Source organism: Leishmania infantum, chromosome 12, assembly GCF_000002875.2.
Source record: "Leishmania infantum JPCM5 genome chromosome 12".
Taxonomy (NCBI): domain Eukaryota; phylum Euglenozoa; class Kinetoplastea; order Trypanosomatida; family Trypanosomatidae; genus Leishmania; species Leishmania infantum.
This window is the reverse complement of record NC_009396.2, coordinates 438,120-454,879: the sequence shown is the minus strand read 5'-3', so window position 1 is coordinate 454,879 and position 16,760 is coordinate 438,120. Positions and strand designations below refer to the sequence as shown.

At 63.6% G+C, this 16,760-nt stretch overlaps 3 protein-coding genes across 3 annotated transcripts; all 3 read right to left on the bottom strand.

The window, feature by feature from the left end:
- Positions 1-1,612: 1,612 nt before the first annotated feature.
- On the bottom strand, positions 1,613-3,439 carry LINJ.12.0710 (hypothetical protein, unknown function; the record flags this gene model as incomplete). Its single annotated transcript, XM_003392276.1, has 1 exon — positions 1,613-3,439. One exon carries the CDS (start codon positions 3,437-3,439, stop codon positions 1,613-1,615), a length of 1,827 nt encoding a protein of 608 aa, XP_003392324.1.
- A 657-nt stretch (positions 3,440-4,096) lies between these two features.
- Positions 4,097-9,190, bottom strand: LINJ.12.0700 (conserved hypothetical protein; the record flags this gene model as incomplete). Its single annotated transcript, XM_003392275.1, has 1 exon — positions 4,097-9,190. One exon carries the CDS (start codon positions 9,188-9,190, stop codon positions 4,097-4,099), a length of 5,094 nt encoding a protein of 1,697 aa, XP_003392323.1.
- A 6,149-nt stretch (positions 9,191-15,339) lies between these two features.
- LINJ.12.0690 (surface antigen protein 2 precursor) lies at positions 15,340-16,473 on the bottom strand (the record flags this gene model as incomplete). Its single annotated transcript, XM_003392274.1, has 1 exon — positions 15,340-16,473. The coding sequence occupies one exon, from the start codon at positions 16,471-16,473 to the stop codon at positions 15,340-15,342; it is 1,134 nt and encodes a 377-aa protein (XP_003392322.1).
- Positions 16,474-16,760: the final 287 nt, after the last annotated feature.

Here is a 16,760-nt window from a genome sequence, read left to right as displayed (position 1 = left end):
CGTGTAGGTCAAAATGATGTCGAGGGCGAGTAAACAAAATCAAGAAGGACGAGGACCCGCTCGCATTCGCACCGTCACCGCCAGAGGTGATAGCCACGTGCAAAGGGATACAGAAGGAGGTCACCAGTTATGGACGGGTGTGGGGTCCTTGGAAGCGGCGAAGAATGATGGAAAAAGGATGCGAGTACAAGGGAAAACGCGCCCAGCGACGAGAATACACCCGGCGGGGAGTGCTCAGATAACGTCACTGCTGCTTGTCGTCGTTTTTGATTTCGCAGTGTGGGTTACAAGGTTCCGTGAGTGCTAGTTGGCGTGCACACGAGGGGGAAGAGGAGGAAGGGGTGGTGGGGTGGAGAGTGAATGATAAGGACACTACGCCGCAGAGCGCTGGAAAAAAAAAGAGTCGCGCATACACCCAAACCGCGCAAGACAGACGCGTTTTGATTTCGCTGCCTGTATAGACGCCTACTCCCAGCTGCGTTGAGGCAGCCACAAGGGTATCCTCCGCCCCCCACCTGGGAGAGACGTAGGCCCTCCCTGCAGGGCCATGCAGCACGTACATCAATCCGCCGTGCGCAGCGTTGTCTTTTGCGTGCACTTGCCGTTATTTTCGTTCGTTCCGCACGGCACGCTGAGCCACGTCGCGCGAAAGCATTCTGGTCACTCGGCGCCTGCGCTCAATTTGTCGACGTCTGGTCGTACGTATGCGCGCACGGCCTCTTCGCCGACTTGTGCGCAGCTGTTCGATCTCTCCATGAGCACGCTACCGCACACGGGTCTGCAACGCAGATAGATCGATGGCGCCCCACCGAACGACAGCACCACAAGGAGAGCCTCCAAGCCAGTGAAAGAGAGCGCGCGCATGCAAGGCGCAAACTCGCCACGATGACGATGAAGTCACGCCGCCGACGAAAAGGAAACGGTGGCACGTATAAACATGGGATAACAGACATACAGATGACAAAAAAAAAAGAAAGGTAGGGGAGGGAGGAGGAGGGAGGAGGAGGGCAGGGAGGCCGCGTGCGCGTGTGCATCGACCGTGTCAATCGATCCGCCACTTGGTCTCGTCTCTAGGAGGTGTTTAATGATTTCTGACTGTGGAGCACGGGGGTGCGGCTGTAGGGTCTGTATGTGACACTACTGTGAACAGCACGCTGGTCAGGAGCGCTGACAGCCATATCGCTCTCCTGTTCCATTGGCAGCCGTCATCGTTGCTTGACTTCCATCGCACAAGCACACACATCTCCATCTGTTGCTCCCACCCACCCCACCTCGTACACGTGTGCCTATGCCGTCTCAGACCAAGGGGAGGTGCAGAGGATGCAGATGTCGCCTCACTCTCGGCGCGCCGAGGAGCCCGTTCCGGCCTGCAGGCGATCAAGTCGTGGCAGAACGAGAGGAGGGTGAGGAAGCGGCCCAAGCACCTCTGCCAGTGACAGTAGCAGCGGTCGTAGTAGCGCTACGCGCGGGTACGGAGTTCTACGAATCAGCCGCCGATCACGCATCGACGTCCCCACAAGATAGCATAGAGTGCACTCTTGCCGGCTTATATGTCGTCTCTGGCGATGGCGCGGACGAAGACGCCAATGAAGCACGTGTTGCTGTGCACGCACTAGAAGCGCCCGGCGGTTACACCCTCCTCTATCGAAGATGAGGCGGTGGCGGTCGGCGGCGGCGGACTCGATCGATCCACACGCGCAGCTCCGCAGAGAGGGCATTCCGATACCCCTGACGCGTAGCAGTCCTCACAGACGCTGGGGTGAGTGCAGGTGAAGTATACATGCTGGTGCGCTCGTGGAGTGGAAGCGCAACAACTGCACGGCGCCTTGCTCAGACGTGCAGCCATGACTGTCTGCATCTTCTGATTGATGTCTTCCGCGACAGACGCTAGAAAGTGAACCTCCATGTCGCTCACCTCAGCCACCTCGGCCGGGTTTGGGGTGTAGCGGCAGGGAAGATTCTCGCTCTGCAGGGGGCGACGCTCATCTAGAATCCTATCCCGATGGGGTAAGTCGCCCCGGAGCCGATTATCGCTGCTCGGCTCCGGAAAAGCGCTCTGCCTCACCGGGAAGGGGTCGTCCGCACGTGATATATCGCACCCAGACGCCGCCAACGGAACTGCCGCTGACGGCCCCAACGCCGCATTAGTCCCACTACCGCCTTCGCCCTTGTCAGGGTGAGCTGACGCATCCCCCTCATCGCGAGAGGCTGGTGCGTGTTCATCACCGACTTCGTGCTGCAGTGTTGTCTCTGTGTCTCGGCACTGCCGACATAACGCCTCCCTTTGGTTTAGCGCTGCCTCGAGGCGTTCGCCCTTAGTGCTGCTGGTGGTGGCGGTGGTGATGTTGCTTCTGGTGTGAAGGTCGCTGCGCTGGTGGTAGACGCCTCGTTTTGCAGGGGACGTGGCATTGCTGCCTACAAGCGCCCCCTCAGTCAAAAATGCGCGGTCCGGCTGCAAGTACGTTAGCGTGCGTTCAGCAGCCGTGTCTCTCGATTTCCCCGAAAGTTCCGGCATGCGGCGGTGCAGAAACACGGCCTCGCGATACGCGCGATCCTCGGCGGACTCGCGTGTGTCGCTGCCGCACAGCGCCTCGCGGTTCTGGCCCGTGTACCCATCGCAACCCCGTGATCTACCCACGTTGTCGGCGCCTCCGGCTTCCTGTTTGGCGTCTAACGACAGGTCCTCAGCGGACGACGACTTCCACGCACGCTCGCGTGAGAGGAAACGGTTCCGCTGCGCCTGCGTCGACAAGCGGGATCCTGTCACAACGACAGACGCGCGCGTCTGTGTGCAAGACGACTGGAAGGAAGAAGAGGACGCGTGCGGACTCGGCCGTGATGGGGGCGGCGGAGGCTGTGGCACTGGACCGCTAAACTCGTATGCACTAACGGGCACACGGGCCCCATGTGCGCGTCGCCACCGCGCATCAGCCGCAGCAGCCTCTTGACTCCCGCAGCTGTTACTACCGTTTATTTCCTCCGTGCGACCCTCGGCGTTGTTTCTGCCGCTTGCCTTGGCACCTCCTCGGGCCGGCGCACCGCGTCGCGCACAGACGTCGCGCCAACCACCAGGGATCGAATCACTAAACAGCTCCTCCTCTGTGAAAAGGGGAGCAGGGGAGGGTTCGGGGAAGAAGGGCGGACATGCGGTACTGGCCGCTCGCGCAAATCGATACGCGGCACCTGCTGCCGGTGCGGCCGGGTTCCATGACGGCGACTCCAGCGAGGAAAACGGTGGCTCCCCGCCCCCGCGGGCGCGTCGGCGCCTCGCGTCTGTGAGGGCCTCCTCGTAGTCGCCCTGGAGCACTTTGAAGGCCTGCGCGCCGTTTGGGTTTCGGTCTGGGTGAAGAAGCAGCGCCTTCCTGCGGTACGCCCGCCTAATGTCCGCCTCCGCGGCGCCGCGATCGAGACCGAGCGTGCGGTAGCAACGATCCGTCATGGTCTGGCTCACCTCTTCAGGAGTAAACGAGAATGCCCATAGACAGGCGTCCCCCCGTTCTTGTAGCGGGCGCGTAGGGGGCGAGGGCAATCCGCACCCGCCTCTCCTTGAAGCGTGAGGGCGCTCAGCAAGACACGATGTGCGGGCACGGCAGCTCCCTAGTGAAGGAGTGGGGAGACAGAAGAGGTGCGGGGAGGGGGGGCATACACAGAAAATAAAAGGTACTCAGCACATGCGTGCACAACCCCGCACGAGCGGCACCGCGCGCATCACTCGCTGGAGACGATAGGGGAGGGCGGGGAAGGGCGAAGAAGGGGTTGGTACAGGCTTAGCACGACAGCAGAGTCGGCCAGCCAGTGTCAGATGATTCGCTGGAGTGTACGTGCACGTTTCGGGTGATTATTTCACGGATGAAATCAAAAAAAAAAAGAAAACGGCTGCAGAGGGCGGGGCGGGGCAGACGGGACGAAGACGCCGGATGGCAGACTTGAAGGAGTGGAGAGAGAGAGACAACACCGGTCGGACGAGGGAAGCCGCGCGCACAGTCTCAGGCACGGCCTCTGGGAAAAGAGTAGGGAGGCACTCTCCTGCGTCCTTCGCCCTCCACTGCTCCGGTGCTGAATCACCGGCTGCATTGGGGCCGCATGGCGCCTTTTTTCAGTGATACACATACGACGTATAGTGACTGTGGATGTGCTGACTCATCTCCAACAAGTCCAGCGTCCGCCCCTTCTGCGCGATGCTGCGCAGCACAATACGAATAGACGCATCTTGCTCATGCATAGGCAGAACTCGCAGATAGTCTCCCGGTATGTTCACTGTACTGGCCACTCGAGGAAGCGGCTGTGTTCTAACACCGGCCCCGTCAGTATCATTGCTGCTGATAGTCATAGTACTGCCGCTACCGTTCGTTCCAGTGCTGTGATGGGAACGGTGCATCCACCAGGCAAAACGCTGGAGATAGCGGGGGTCAAGCAGCGCCGCCTCCGGCACGTACGTCATCACCGGCTGCTGCTCTTGCTGTGAAGACGCTTGCGTAGACGCCTCGTCGCTCCAAGACGGGAGAAACGACACCCAAGCAGATGCTGCAGGTATCGGTGCCGCGGTGGTAGTCAGCGAAGAGGAAGAGGATGGCGACAGAGAGCTCTCCATTTCCCGGACCTCCGCTGGCGCTGTCACGCGTGCCTGGCTGCGCACTGGAGAGGCGGTAGCACAGCTGGCTGAGAAGCCATCGCGTTGAGGAGAATACTCCTCATGTTTTGAGGACAAGTCTGCAGTAACCCCCGACTCTCTAGCCGCAACGTTACAAGCAGTTGTGGGGGTACCGGCCGCATCCCTCGTCCAGCTCAGCGGGTGCGAAGGAAATGACATCAACGGCACTGCGGTCCGCGTCGCCGCCCCTGCGTGGTCGCTGTCGTCGAGTGTCGTAGACCCCGACAGCGTTACGGGAGAAAGGTCATACTGAGGGTAGCACCGCGCCAGGGCTCTGCTGAAACGTCCACTGCGTTGTAACAGACGCAGCACAGCCGCAGGAGACGGAGTCATGCTGTACCAGTGCTGATACGCGTCGCACTGCATACGGTGGGACATGTAAAGCGACTTGGAGGCAAAATGCCGCAGCAACTCGTACATGACGGTGATGCGCCGGTGCAGAATTGGGACCAGCGCTGTGAGGACAACACGGGTGACAGTGTCCTCTGCGGCGCTGAGGCAGGCAGAGGTGTGCAACTCAGCGGCCGAACACACGCTTTCCCGCACGCCTTGGAGGACCTCATGTGCGGTCGCCTCGACTTTGTGCTTCTCTGCCGCAGGTGACCCTGCTATGCCCTCTTCGCTCGCTCTGGTCACAAAAAGCTCGATCCCGGTGCGCTGCGGATGGCCGCGGAAGACAGCGCTCTCGGCGCTCGATCTCGCAGCCGCCACTGTAGTCCACCTCGCGAGAAAAGGAGAGCCACGTGCCTCCTGCAGCACCGTTTGCCATTCCACCGTAGTCAAGCGTCGCTGCAGCGTCGTCCACATGGCAACAAAGTACTGTGTCTCAAGCCAGGCCCGCCAATCGGAGGTAGTCTCGGAAGAAGACGCACTGGTCGCTGCCGCCGCCGCCTCTGGGGCCCTGCTCATGCCAGCTGGCAGAGGTGAAAGCAGGGCTGAATGTGGTGGCGTCAGGAACCCGAGGATATGCACGGCTGCCTCGGCAACCTCCTCCAGACGTTGAGTGAGGGTCAGACAGAAGGCGCGAGATGGTGCCACAAGCTGCAGCTGGTGCGGATGCCCACGCGGCACGACACCAACCACGACAACCTCGTCCAGCACTGCGTCATCAACCCAGCCCAGAGAGCCTACCTCGCCGCTCAAGGTTTCGCTGGGTAAGGTTGGAGGAAGAGCCGCACCAGATGCACAGGATGCACAGGTTTCCGTGTCGTGCCGATGCGATGTCGTCGTCTGTGCTACCGGTTGCAAGAACGCGCCGCCCGACTGTTGGATGTCATCGGACAACGGCAGCACGGCGCCACCCGACTCCGTCGTGCTGCGCTTCCCGTTCGGTGACGCTCTTTGTGCAGGTATGCCGCCTTCCTGCCTGCGCATCAGCCACTGCTGTAGCGCTGGGAAGACCTTCAGCGGATCGGCTGCAACACGCGGTCGTTGTGCGTCACCGCCTGTCTGAGGTGAGTGAGGCATGGTCGGCGTCGCCACTGTCGTCTCTTCGCGTCCTCTTTTACTCCCCTTGGTGCCGTTCGCCGTCTTCACCTTGTCCTCCGCTCCGTAGCGCCGGTGCCGACTGTTTCTGTGAGCAGTGTCACGACGATGACGTCGATCGCTCGATGAGCGGGCACCAGCGACCGTCGTCTCCCCTGGACCACCACTCTCTGCCAGTGCGTCAGTCATGGAAGATGGCACTCGCTGCGTCGCTGGTTCTCGAGCTTCCTCAGGTAAAGAAACGGCACCAACCTCCACGGCAGACGTGGCATCAGCACCATGGTGCCGCTGTTGTGCGGGGAGTCCAGGGAGAGCTGTCTGATGAAGCACATCAAGGTAGCGGCGCAGCACAGGCGACGCCAGCGATGGCACCTGCGCGAACTGCACAATCAGGGGAAGACAACGATAGCAGCGGCACCGACGGACGGAGAGGGCTACCGTCGACATGGTGGGAGGTGTTGACGTTGAAGAGTTGCTCGACAACAATGACGGCTGCCCTTTCACAGGAACAGGCGGCTGGGGTGAAAGACATGCCGCCGCAGCTATAGGCCTCCTGTTTTCAAGCACGAGAGGCTCGATAGTGTCCTCACCTTCGAGCACCGCTGCACCATGCGCGACAGCGCATTCAGCGCTACGAAGGCGACTGAGCCGCTGCAGCTGAGCGAGCACAGCACCTCGCAAGCTGGACCGGTCTTCCGTGGAGGCGACGCTGCTGATGCTGCCGTCAACGGGAGCAGCGTTCACAGGCCGCGCACCCGGCACCGTAGAAACGAGAGAAGGAGATAGAGGGGGTGGTGGCAGCACATGATAAAAGCGCTGCGAGCGTGCCTGCTGCTCCTCGTAGAGCCCCAGCGTGTCGGCGGTGTAGCTGACAGCGCCGGAGGACCACTCCACGACAGCGCCGCCTTGCCGCTGCTGACTCGCGCGTAGGAGTTGCTGGTGTGCCAGCTGCTGCTGCCCGCGAGACCCCTGCTGACTCGATGACTCTAGCGGTATGGAGAGGCGCTGAGTGCAGCGCTGCCGTGAAAGGGCAGTCATCCATTGCAAGAAGTCGGCATCGTCAGCGTCGGTGTCTGTGGCAGCCGTCGCTGACGCCGCCACGTTTGTCGCTGTATTCGTCGTCATGGAGGACGGTTCCAGAGACGCCGCGGCGGCGGTGGACCAGAACTCCTGAGCCGCTTCCAAGTCCTCCGTGGATCTGGGCAGCACGGCTGTGCAGGGTGCAGTAGCATATTGTGCCGCGTCTGTCGGGGCGCTCTGCCCTCCCAACTTTGTTGGGCTTTCCTGTGCACTTGCTGAGTTTGTGGAGAAGCCAGCCCCGGCCCTGCATCTCTGAGGCAGGAGCTGACGGTACCGCTCGTAGAGGGCCTGCGCTGCGGCAAATGATGAGCATGCGATATTTTCCTCGCTCAAGCAGCTTCCCACATTCTCCATCGAAGCCGACATCGGCAATGCAGAGGGTGTTGGGGAGCCTGGCGCTCGAGCCGGGTGCTCCTGCCTCGGCCATGTAATATCATCATTAAGTGCGCCATGCAGAGACGCCTCGGCTGTGGCCTTCGCGGCAAACATCGCTCCCGCCAACGATGCGCTGATGGGCGAGACCGACTCCCTCGCTTCCCGTGGCGTTGGAGCGTTGTCGCTGCCAGCTAACAGCAGTTCCTCCGAGCGAGAACGCACTGCAGAGATTGTGACAGCAGTCTGCCGTGCCTGGGCCTCGTGAGCCAAAGCCACCTCCATAGCGCTGCTGTGGCTGCTGAAGTCCGCCAGCTGTGACAGCAACGGCTGAGATATCCCAACGACAGGGGGCACCGTCGGCACCTCCCCTTTACCCACTTCCGAGCTCTGCTGCTCGTTGTCCTCATGAGGGTCACTGTCGCTGCTTTCCCCGGTGTGCGTCGCTGTCGGGCAGACGTTGTCGCTGCCTTCGTACGTCGCCACAGACGTGGCTTGCATGTACACCGGAACACAGGGCAGCGCCATGCGCGCACGAAGCACACTGTCCTCTTCGGTGAAAGCTTCACCGTTTTCAGCCGAAGCGCTCGTCGCGACCCCTGTCGTCACCAGTGAGCCTTTCGCCGCGCGCAGAAAGGCAAGATGCTCATCAGACACCTTCCGCAAGCGCGCAAGACACCGACCTGGCATGGACGTACGAAGAGGGGGGATACTGAACCGTCGCGCGGGCCCAGCCGTTGAAGGTGAGGTGGCGCCATCACAAGCGAACTCAGCAGACAACGCACTCTCCGCGATGGACGGCGATGGCGTTTGGGACGCGAAAGCGTGGGTGCACGGCACGATCTGCTGCACCAGCTGCTCTACAGCAAATGTGCGAGGCAGTATGGGGGCCACATTGCACAGCTCTACCTCTTCGAGAATGTCAAGGCGCACATCAGCGTCGCGTGAGGAGAGAGGTAAAAGGCCTGAGGAAGTGGATGGCGCCGCGTGCGCGTCAGCCAACGCCTCAGTGGCCGAGTCTCGGTGCGTCGAGTCATCTGCCACCGCACAGCCATTCGCCTTGGCCTGCTGTTCGCCCTGCCCGCAGCCCGCACGCCTTTCGGTGTCGTCTGTGGCTGCGCCAACGATCGATGTGGGCGCTGAGGAAGATGAGCGCCCGCGTGTGACCGCCACACTCTCATGCGGAACTAGACGAAGCAAAGGCTGCGCTCGAGGATCTGTTGCCAAGTCATCCCATGTCGCTGTACAGTCGGCTGGCAGGCCCTCGTTGTATCGCCCGTCGCCTGCATGCATGTCGATCGAGTGAGGAATGCCGTGCTGCTCCTCGTCACGATTGTTTTCTCCGTATTCCACAAACCGTACGTAATGCGTAGTGACGGCGGCCGCGCCAGCAGTGCAGAGCGCCTCATAGGTGTAGCGTTCCGCGTCGAGCCACAGGGTGGCTAGGACAGCTCGTTTTCCGCCCTCGACACACGAGAGGTGAGAAACGCCGGAGGAAGACGCGACAGCACCAGCGGAACTCACAGAGGTAGAGCCTTGGTGTGGAAGAAGTGGATGAGGCGCCGCTGCCTCTTGCTCGTTGGTGGCGCTGCCGCCGTGCATAGGGAAACATGGAGCACCGTAACAGCGAAAGAAAAGGTAGGTCGATTACGGGTGACGCCTCACACAGCACGCTGCCTCGTACTCCGCACCTTCCGACTCCCTATATTCTTCCAAAATGGGCGTACCCGGAGAGATGCTCAGTGGAAAGTAGAGAGGGAGAGAAAGGCAAGATCCCTTCCAAACAACGCCTATCGTGGGTGCAGCTGTGTGAAGCTGCTCCTCGGCGTTTGAAAGATGTGAATAGGCGAGATGGCTCTCTGTGCGCTCTCGTACGTTTGTGCCCGCCTCTATGAGGCATGTGTGTGTGTGTGTGTGTGTGTGTGTGTGTGGCAACATGACGGTGAATGGGCAGCCAAAAGAGAGAAAGTAGAAATCAAGACCAGAGGAGCGAGCAGGCAAACCATCCTCTACGGAAACCCCCTTCTTACGCGGCCCACGAGGGTCCATCATTCTACCGCCTTCAAGAGGCATCTTCTTCGTTCCGGGCATGTGCGAAAGCCTTCGTGCAAGCGGGTGAATGCTCCGCTTGCATGAGAGTCCGCCAGCGCCAGTGAAAGCAAAGATAAAAAAGCCCCTATTCTACTGAGCTGCTGTGTGCCATAGACCGTGAATGCTGACGGCCAACTCTCGCTCGCTCGCTCCCTCCCTCTCCCTATCCGCCTTAGCAAGTGAGTGCGCACCGAGGCCCCTGGTGAAAGATTTGAATGCACGCACGAGTCTACTCGTTACCACATTTCATTGATCCCCACACCCATTCCAGTTCCTCCCATACACGCGATAGGAAGCCTTCCAGACAGGGATATTGTTTATGCGGCTGTGGTGGTGACGGTGCAGAGGGGGCCCCTCTTCCGCTGGGCTCCGATGGACTGATTGCGGGTGTTTGAATCATCATGATGCTGCGGGAGGGCGTGCGGGTGTCGGAGGAGTGCGTCCGTCGCCTCGAGAACCCCGCCCTGGGCAGCTGCCTCGAAGCGGCTGCCAGCAGATGGGTCGAAGGCGCCCGCGCCCGGTGCCGGGAGAAGGAGCGGGTGCGGACAGGGGACGCGCTGCGGCATGTGTGGAAGGGCATGGATATCGTTGCCTCTGAGGCGCACCCTCGCGTGCGCGGGCACCGACGGACGAAGACATACGGGCGCTCTTCTCAGTCGCTTCCTCGCGTTCGAACAGCGGAGTGCCGGGCATCGCACCTTCTACTGCGGCGCCGTCGGCTGCGGTCGGCCCCCGGCCTGAGTGCGTGGACACTTGCTCGCCGGTGCCATGGGGATGCCAGCGCCGCCCAGCGACCGCCGGCCCGGTGAGCGCCCTCTCGACGGCGCAGGGAGAGACTACCGCTCTCGGCGCCATTTGCTCAAGGGCGGTGTGATGTGGGCCGCGCTGAGCGCCCACCTGGCCCGCATCCTCACGGCCGGCCCGTATTGCCCAGGCTGGTGCGCGATGCCGGCCCTGGTCGTCGTGTTGTCGACGATGCACGGCGCCGCATTGAAGGGGCACGACGCGACGCAAGAAGAGAGCCGCGACGCAGCGCTAGCCTTGAGGGGGCCGTGGACTGCGTCCTCAGTCGGGCGCCGTTTTCGCACGGGCTCCCAGTCGGCAGCGCGCGTTTCCGGGACAAGCGGACGATGGGCCCCGTGACCCTGATGTTTGACCAGGAGCAGGAGCATGGGACGGTGAGAAGGGAGGAACAGAGAGCCCACGCTGGCAGGACAGCGGGAAATCGGGGTACCGACGCCACGGGTCCAACAAAGGACAGGAAGGGAGGTGGGACGGCGGAGGCGGACGGAAGAGCGCAGCAGTCGGAAGGAGCGAGTGCGCTGCTGCAAGCGTCCTGTGACAGCCCGCACCCGTACACGCCGCCATACCGCGGGTGAAGGTCCGCAGCACGCAGAAAGCGCGGGGCGATTTCAGCAGAGCATCTGGAGCGCGACAAGGTGGACGCAGCCTGGCAGCATCTGGAAACGGTGCCGGCTCTTGGCAGACAGGAGGAGCCTGCCGATGGACCCGTACACGGCACTGCTGTCCACCCGCTACATGAAGGTGTGGTGTCGGGCAACGCGCGGGCGTGGCCGAGACATGCATGCTGTGCGGGGGCTGGGTCAATCACCCCACGGGCCGACGCTGCTGGACACGGCCCCTGGAGTGACGGGTTCGCTGGTGCCGCTGACCCCGGCCCGCACCTCCTGAGAAGGTCCGGCAGCCGCTGGGACGAGATACCCGGCTGGAGCGCCGGAGCGTGCCGCGCATTGCATCTGACGCGGTAACGGTGCGCTTCTGGGGGGCGGCGACGACGTGCAGCACCGTGCTCTTCCGTCCGCATCGCTTGTGCGCCGTGCGTGGCGACGGAACTGAGTGCCTGGCTGTGTGGGTGCGGAAGGGCATGCAGGGGGAAAAGACCAGCGAGAGGCCGTTGTCGAGCCATCGCCCGAATGAGGAACAGCTGCGCGCGGTGCACGGCTTGAAGTGAGGAGCGACCGCCCACGTCCTGAAAATCCCGCGGGAGTGCAGGAGGGCGCAGGCCCCCGCTGGGCGCGATGGCGCTGTTCCGCAAGCACTCCCCCCCCCGCATTGCGCCACTCGGCGGACCTCACGAACCGCCAGGCCGGCGATCAGCTGGATATGGCACGTGATGTGGGTGCTGGCTCGCTGGCGTGTCGCCTCTGTCGCGGATGGGCCACTACCCCCCGCCGCCCCACGCCAGCAGCCTAGCGGCTGTCGATGCTGCGGTTGTGCGCGCAGCACTTCGCGCGGACCAGAAACGCCACGTCGGGCAGCAGTGGCAAGGGCTGAGCGCGTGGTCGCAGGGCGTGACCGCCTCAGAAAGGCATGCTACGGTGGCTGCGGAAGGCATCGCAGCACGCCGCGCGGCGGCCAAAATGAAATGCTGCGATCGCAAACATAGCGTGGTCGGTTGCTCCCTCTGCGTTGTGGGAGGGAAAAACGGGCTAACGGGAAAGGGACCTATCCTGTGATGGCGAGCGGTGCGCCAGTGGCTCACCGTGAAGTGATGCATAGACCATCCCCGCTGGACCGCTAAGCGTCGTACACGGCTCCGCATCTCGGCAAGACGCCGCGCCAGCGGCGAAAGACGCCCGCGACGGACGAAAAGCGTCACAAGGAATGATCCACAGGCGACGCCGCCACATCACCGCCGCCGCCGATGTCAGCTCTGCGGGCTACGCGGTGCCGGTAGGCCTCGACACCCGCGTCGGCATCAGGCGGCACCGCCACGGGTGCGCCACGCGTCACGCCCATGGCCGGTCCGGCGGCACCGTCCCCCGCGGTAGCGTGGCAGCCGTCGTCGCGGCGCGGTTGCGGCGGCACGGCAGGGAGGGCACTGAAACAACAGCTTCACAGCACAGGGCGCAGCTCGACATATCGGTGCTGTCCTCCCTATGAATGAGTGGTGCCCCAGGCACAGACGGAGACACGCACACGCACGCAGCCGGGCAGGCAGTGCGCAGGGCTCAGGCGCGGCGGAGGGGGAGGGCAGGCAGAGAGAGATGATGTCTGGGCAGGCAGGGAGAGGAGCAACGGTGGGGAGAGACGGCACGCACGCATGTCCAGAGGCCCGCGCTGCACGCCACCGTCGCGGCAGCCTCCGCGCACGGTCCTCGCCACAACGCCCATCGTCATCGGCGTTACCACAACGCATTTCCCCCTCCCACGGCGCGGGTCGGGGCCACGGGGCCGAGCAGCTTTCGTTTGTTCACGCGAGTAGGAAACAGCGAAATAGCGAAAGACAATAGGGAAGGGCCGCCGCCCACCTTCCGCGCGGCCACCACCCGGCGCCCGCCGCCAGCGCGCCCAGAGCGAGTGACAGGCACAGGGGAGGCGGGCAAGAGAGCGTGGCGCGTCACACGTGCCGGCAAACACTGATATACACGCGCACACACACATGTACGCCAACACACAGAAATACACATTAATACGCAGACGCGTAAACACACACACGCATGTAAATGCAGGTGTGCGCACATCTAGCCCCCCATATATATATTACATATGTGCATGCATGCACCGCCCACGATGCGGCAAGATGCGAATGAGGGAGTAGAGGGTGGCAGGGACGGGCACCGATGTCGCCGCCCAACGGTGATGCACACACGCACGGAATGTGTGAGGCAGAGGGGGGGCAGACGAGAGCAAGCAAGGACACACATGGAAGAGGCGGTGCGTGGCGCACACACACACGGAGACGCACCGTGAGAATACAATCACAGTAAGGCTCAAGTCCGGGAGGCGCCACACGCGAGCGCATATTTGCGGAAGGGGCGGAGAGGCGATGCTCAGAGACGGTCCGACGATGTACAACAGACAGGACCCACACGGGAGGAGGGAGGAGGGAGGCCGAAGGGGGATCGGCTCAGCGCTCCACGAAAGGGGGAGACGCAACGGCAAGTCACCCGCCTGCGCACCGCACGGCAGAGGAGGGGAGACCGCAGTGCGGGGGGAGAAGAGAGAAGACAAGCGAATGAAAAGGGAAAGAGGTGAGAGCGCACGGCTGAGCACAGCACACGAAGAAGCCCGCGCAGGCGCGTGGAAGAGAGTGCGACGGCGCTCGGGGGAGGGGCACACCGCCCTCAGCGCCGCCAGTGGCCAGCCGAGAAGGCGTGACCGGAGCACGTGGTGAGGGCCCACGCACAGACGCACTCGCAAGCGCAGCGGCACACGCGCACGTGCCACCCCTCCCTCGCCGGCATGAGAGAGAGGAGGGTGGGGGAGAGGGGCAAGGTGCAGGGGAGAGCACGGGCCTGCTCACCCGCTGCGTACGCACAGCGGGGTGGCCCGGTAGCGAGGCTGCGTGCCATCGCGCCGCGTGCACCGAGCCTCACTACTCAGCGCAGTAGAGCGCCGCCGCACGCGCCTCCCCGCATGCCGCGCACGAGGGCACCCACGCCCTCCCCATCCCCCAGCTTCCCCGTCGCACCTCGCGGAGGCGCCAATCAGGGTTCGACGGCGTGCCGCCGACTCCGGCACACCACCGCTGCTGCACAGACGGCCCGAGCACGCGTGCGAGCGGCAGCGTCAGCGACGAAGCCGCCGATGGCAGCGGCGCAAGGGGCGCGGCAAGGCGTGCCAGCACAGCCACGCCAGGCGCCTCCGCAGCACCCGCCCACACGGCCAAAACACAGCACCGCTATCGAAGCCCGTTGAAGAGGCCCGGACGGTGCATGCGTGCGTCGCCCACACGGCAGCAGAGGCTCGCTCGCTCGCCCTGGCGGGAGAGGGGGGCCTCGAGGCGCTGCAGCACAGCAGCCCGCACCGCAGACAGCCAGTGGCGGACGTCCGCACCCGCGGCCCAAGGCGAGCCTCCACCGCCGCGCACACATTCCATCGGCGTGGGTGCCGAGTGCTGGTCGCAGAGAGAGAGCGACAGACAACAGCCGGCACGCACACACGCACATACGTGCGCACGCCCCCGCGTCTCCGTGCATCCGTGCCGGCGCGACAGCGGGGGAAAGCGCGAACGGTGCACGATGGTGTGTGTCTGCGTCCGCGCGTGGGCGTCGGTCTCTCCTGTAGCAGCCGGGGGTGAGAGGGCAGCGAGGGCGTCGTGCCGAGGGGGAGGGGAGGCAGCAGAGGCACCACAGATAAGAGGGGTCCGCCTCACCAGACCAGCACTGCGCCCGACGCCCACACCCTGCTGTACGCCATTGCTGCGGCTCGTGCAGCAGCCGTGCTGGCAGGCCGTGTGTACGCATCCTCAGCGCAGCAGCGCATCACGACACGTGACAGGAGAGGGGGACAGAGCGCACGCCGCCGGAGTGCCCGGGCAACAAGGTGTCGCAGAGCGGGGCCACGATGAAGAGGTCGCACCGAGACACAATACACGCTGCCTTGCGTGTGCGCCGCAGCAGCCATGGGTGCGCGACTCTCACGTGCAACGAGGGAGCGAGGGAGAAGTGGAGGCGACGGAAGGGGGTGCGGGCTGTCGGTCCAAAGCCGATGCACGCAGCGCCCGTGTGCCGCACGCCGCACATGGCCGCACAAACACCGCGGCCCTTGCGCCTCCGCTATCGCCCTCACCCTCTCTCCAGCGGCTGCCCCGCTCCACACACACCCGCGCTCCGCCCCCATCAGCCCACAGGCACGCACGCAGCCGTGTGCCACGCAGCGGGTGCCGCCGCCTGCGCGTGACAGCAGCGGCATCCTCACGCCGCCAGCCCCACGCTCAGCAGCACAGCCATGCACACAGCAGCGGCAGCAGCCGCTCCGCTCGACGCGGCCGCAACGCCGCCATCGCAGTACACCAGGCACGTCCTCTCGCTCGTCAGGAAGTAGCCCTCACGGCACCTGGCGCACCTCGCCGCGGAGTCCCCCTCGCACACCTCACACCCATCCACCTCGCACTCCGTCTCGGGGGCAGGAGTAGGCGTGGCTTTCGGGCGGCATTGGTTATCAAGCTTGCACTTGCTGCCCTTGTGCTCGTCCTCGATGTCCACACGGAGACCGGCCTTCTGAGCCCACGAGTCCGGCACACACCCGCAGAAGTGGTTGCCGGTCAGGGAGACTTTCGCAAGCTTCGGCATCGCAGACCACGAGGAGGGCAGACTGCCGGACAGGTCGCAGTCCTGCAGCTGCAGGACCTCGGCACTCTTCATCCCACTCCACTCGGACGGCAGACTGCCGGAGACCTTAGCGCCCTGCAGATCGAGAAGGGTCAGCGATGTCATCGAGCTCCACTGGGGCGGCAGACTGCCGGAGACCTTAGCGCCCTGCAGATCGAGAAGGGTCAGCGATGTCATCGAGCTCCACTGCGGCGGCAGACTGCCGGAGACCTGAGTGCCATGCAGATTGAGATCGCTCAGCGCTTTCATCGAGCTCCACGAGGCGGGCAGAGTGCCGGTAACACGTTCGCACCTTTCAAGCCACAACGACACCAGCGATGTCATCGAGCTCCACGAGGCGGGCAGCGTCCCGCTCAGCCTCTGGCCCATTGCGCTGAAGTCGAGTAACGTGATCACGACGTTCGTGTAGTCGACGTCCGCAGGCATCTCCGGCAGCGTGCCGGCATAATCCACGCTGTCCATCCACAAGCTGACGGCGGAGGAGTAGCACTTGATGTACTCCCACGCGCAGAAGTCGTCGCCCGCCCACTTCTTCCCAAGCTCAGGGATCGAACGCCCAAACGCCTGCAGCACCTTCAGCGTGTTCGACCTCTCCGCCTCAGTAAGCTCGTTCTCCTTAACAGCACGCGCCACCGGCGCACTGCTCGTGCACAGCAGCAGCGCCACCACAGCGGCGAGGGTCGCCGCCAGCACCAGCCGACGCACGCACAGCGCCATTCGCAGCCAGCGTCAAGAGCAGTGCGGCGCGGCAGCAGATCCGTGGGCGGGATTGCTCGGGCGTGAGCGCCAGCTCAGCTTCTCGGGCAGTGCGGGGTGGCCGACACGTCGTACGCAGCCTCCTGCGGGGGACAGAGGCGGGTGGCGGGGGACAGAGGCGAGTGGCGGGGGCGCAGCGACTGGACAGGGTCCGTGGAGCTGTCACAGCAGCAGCAGCGAGGTGAGGGGTAGTGTGTATGCGCACTCACGTCTGCTTGTCCGTGGAGGTCGCCTAGGAACAGCGAGGA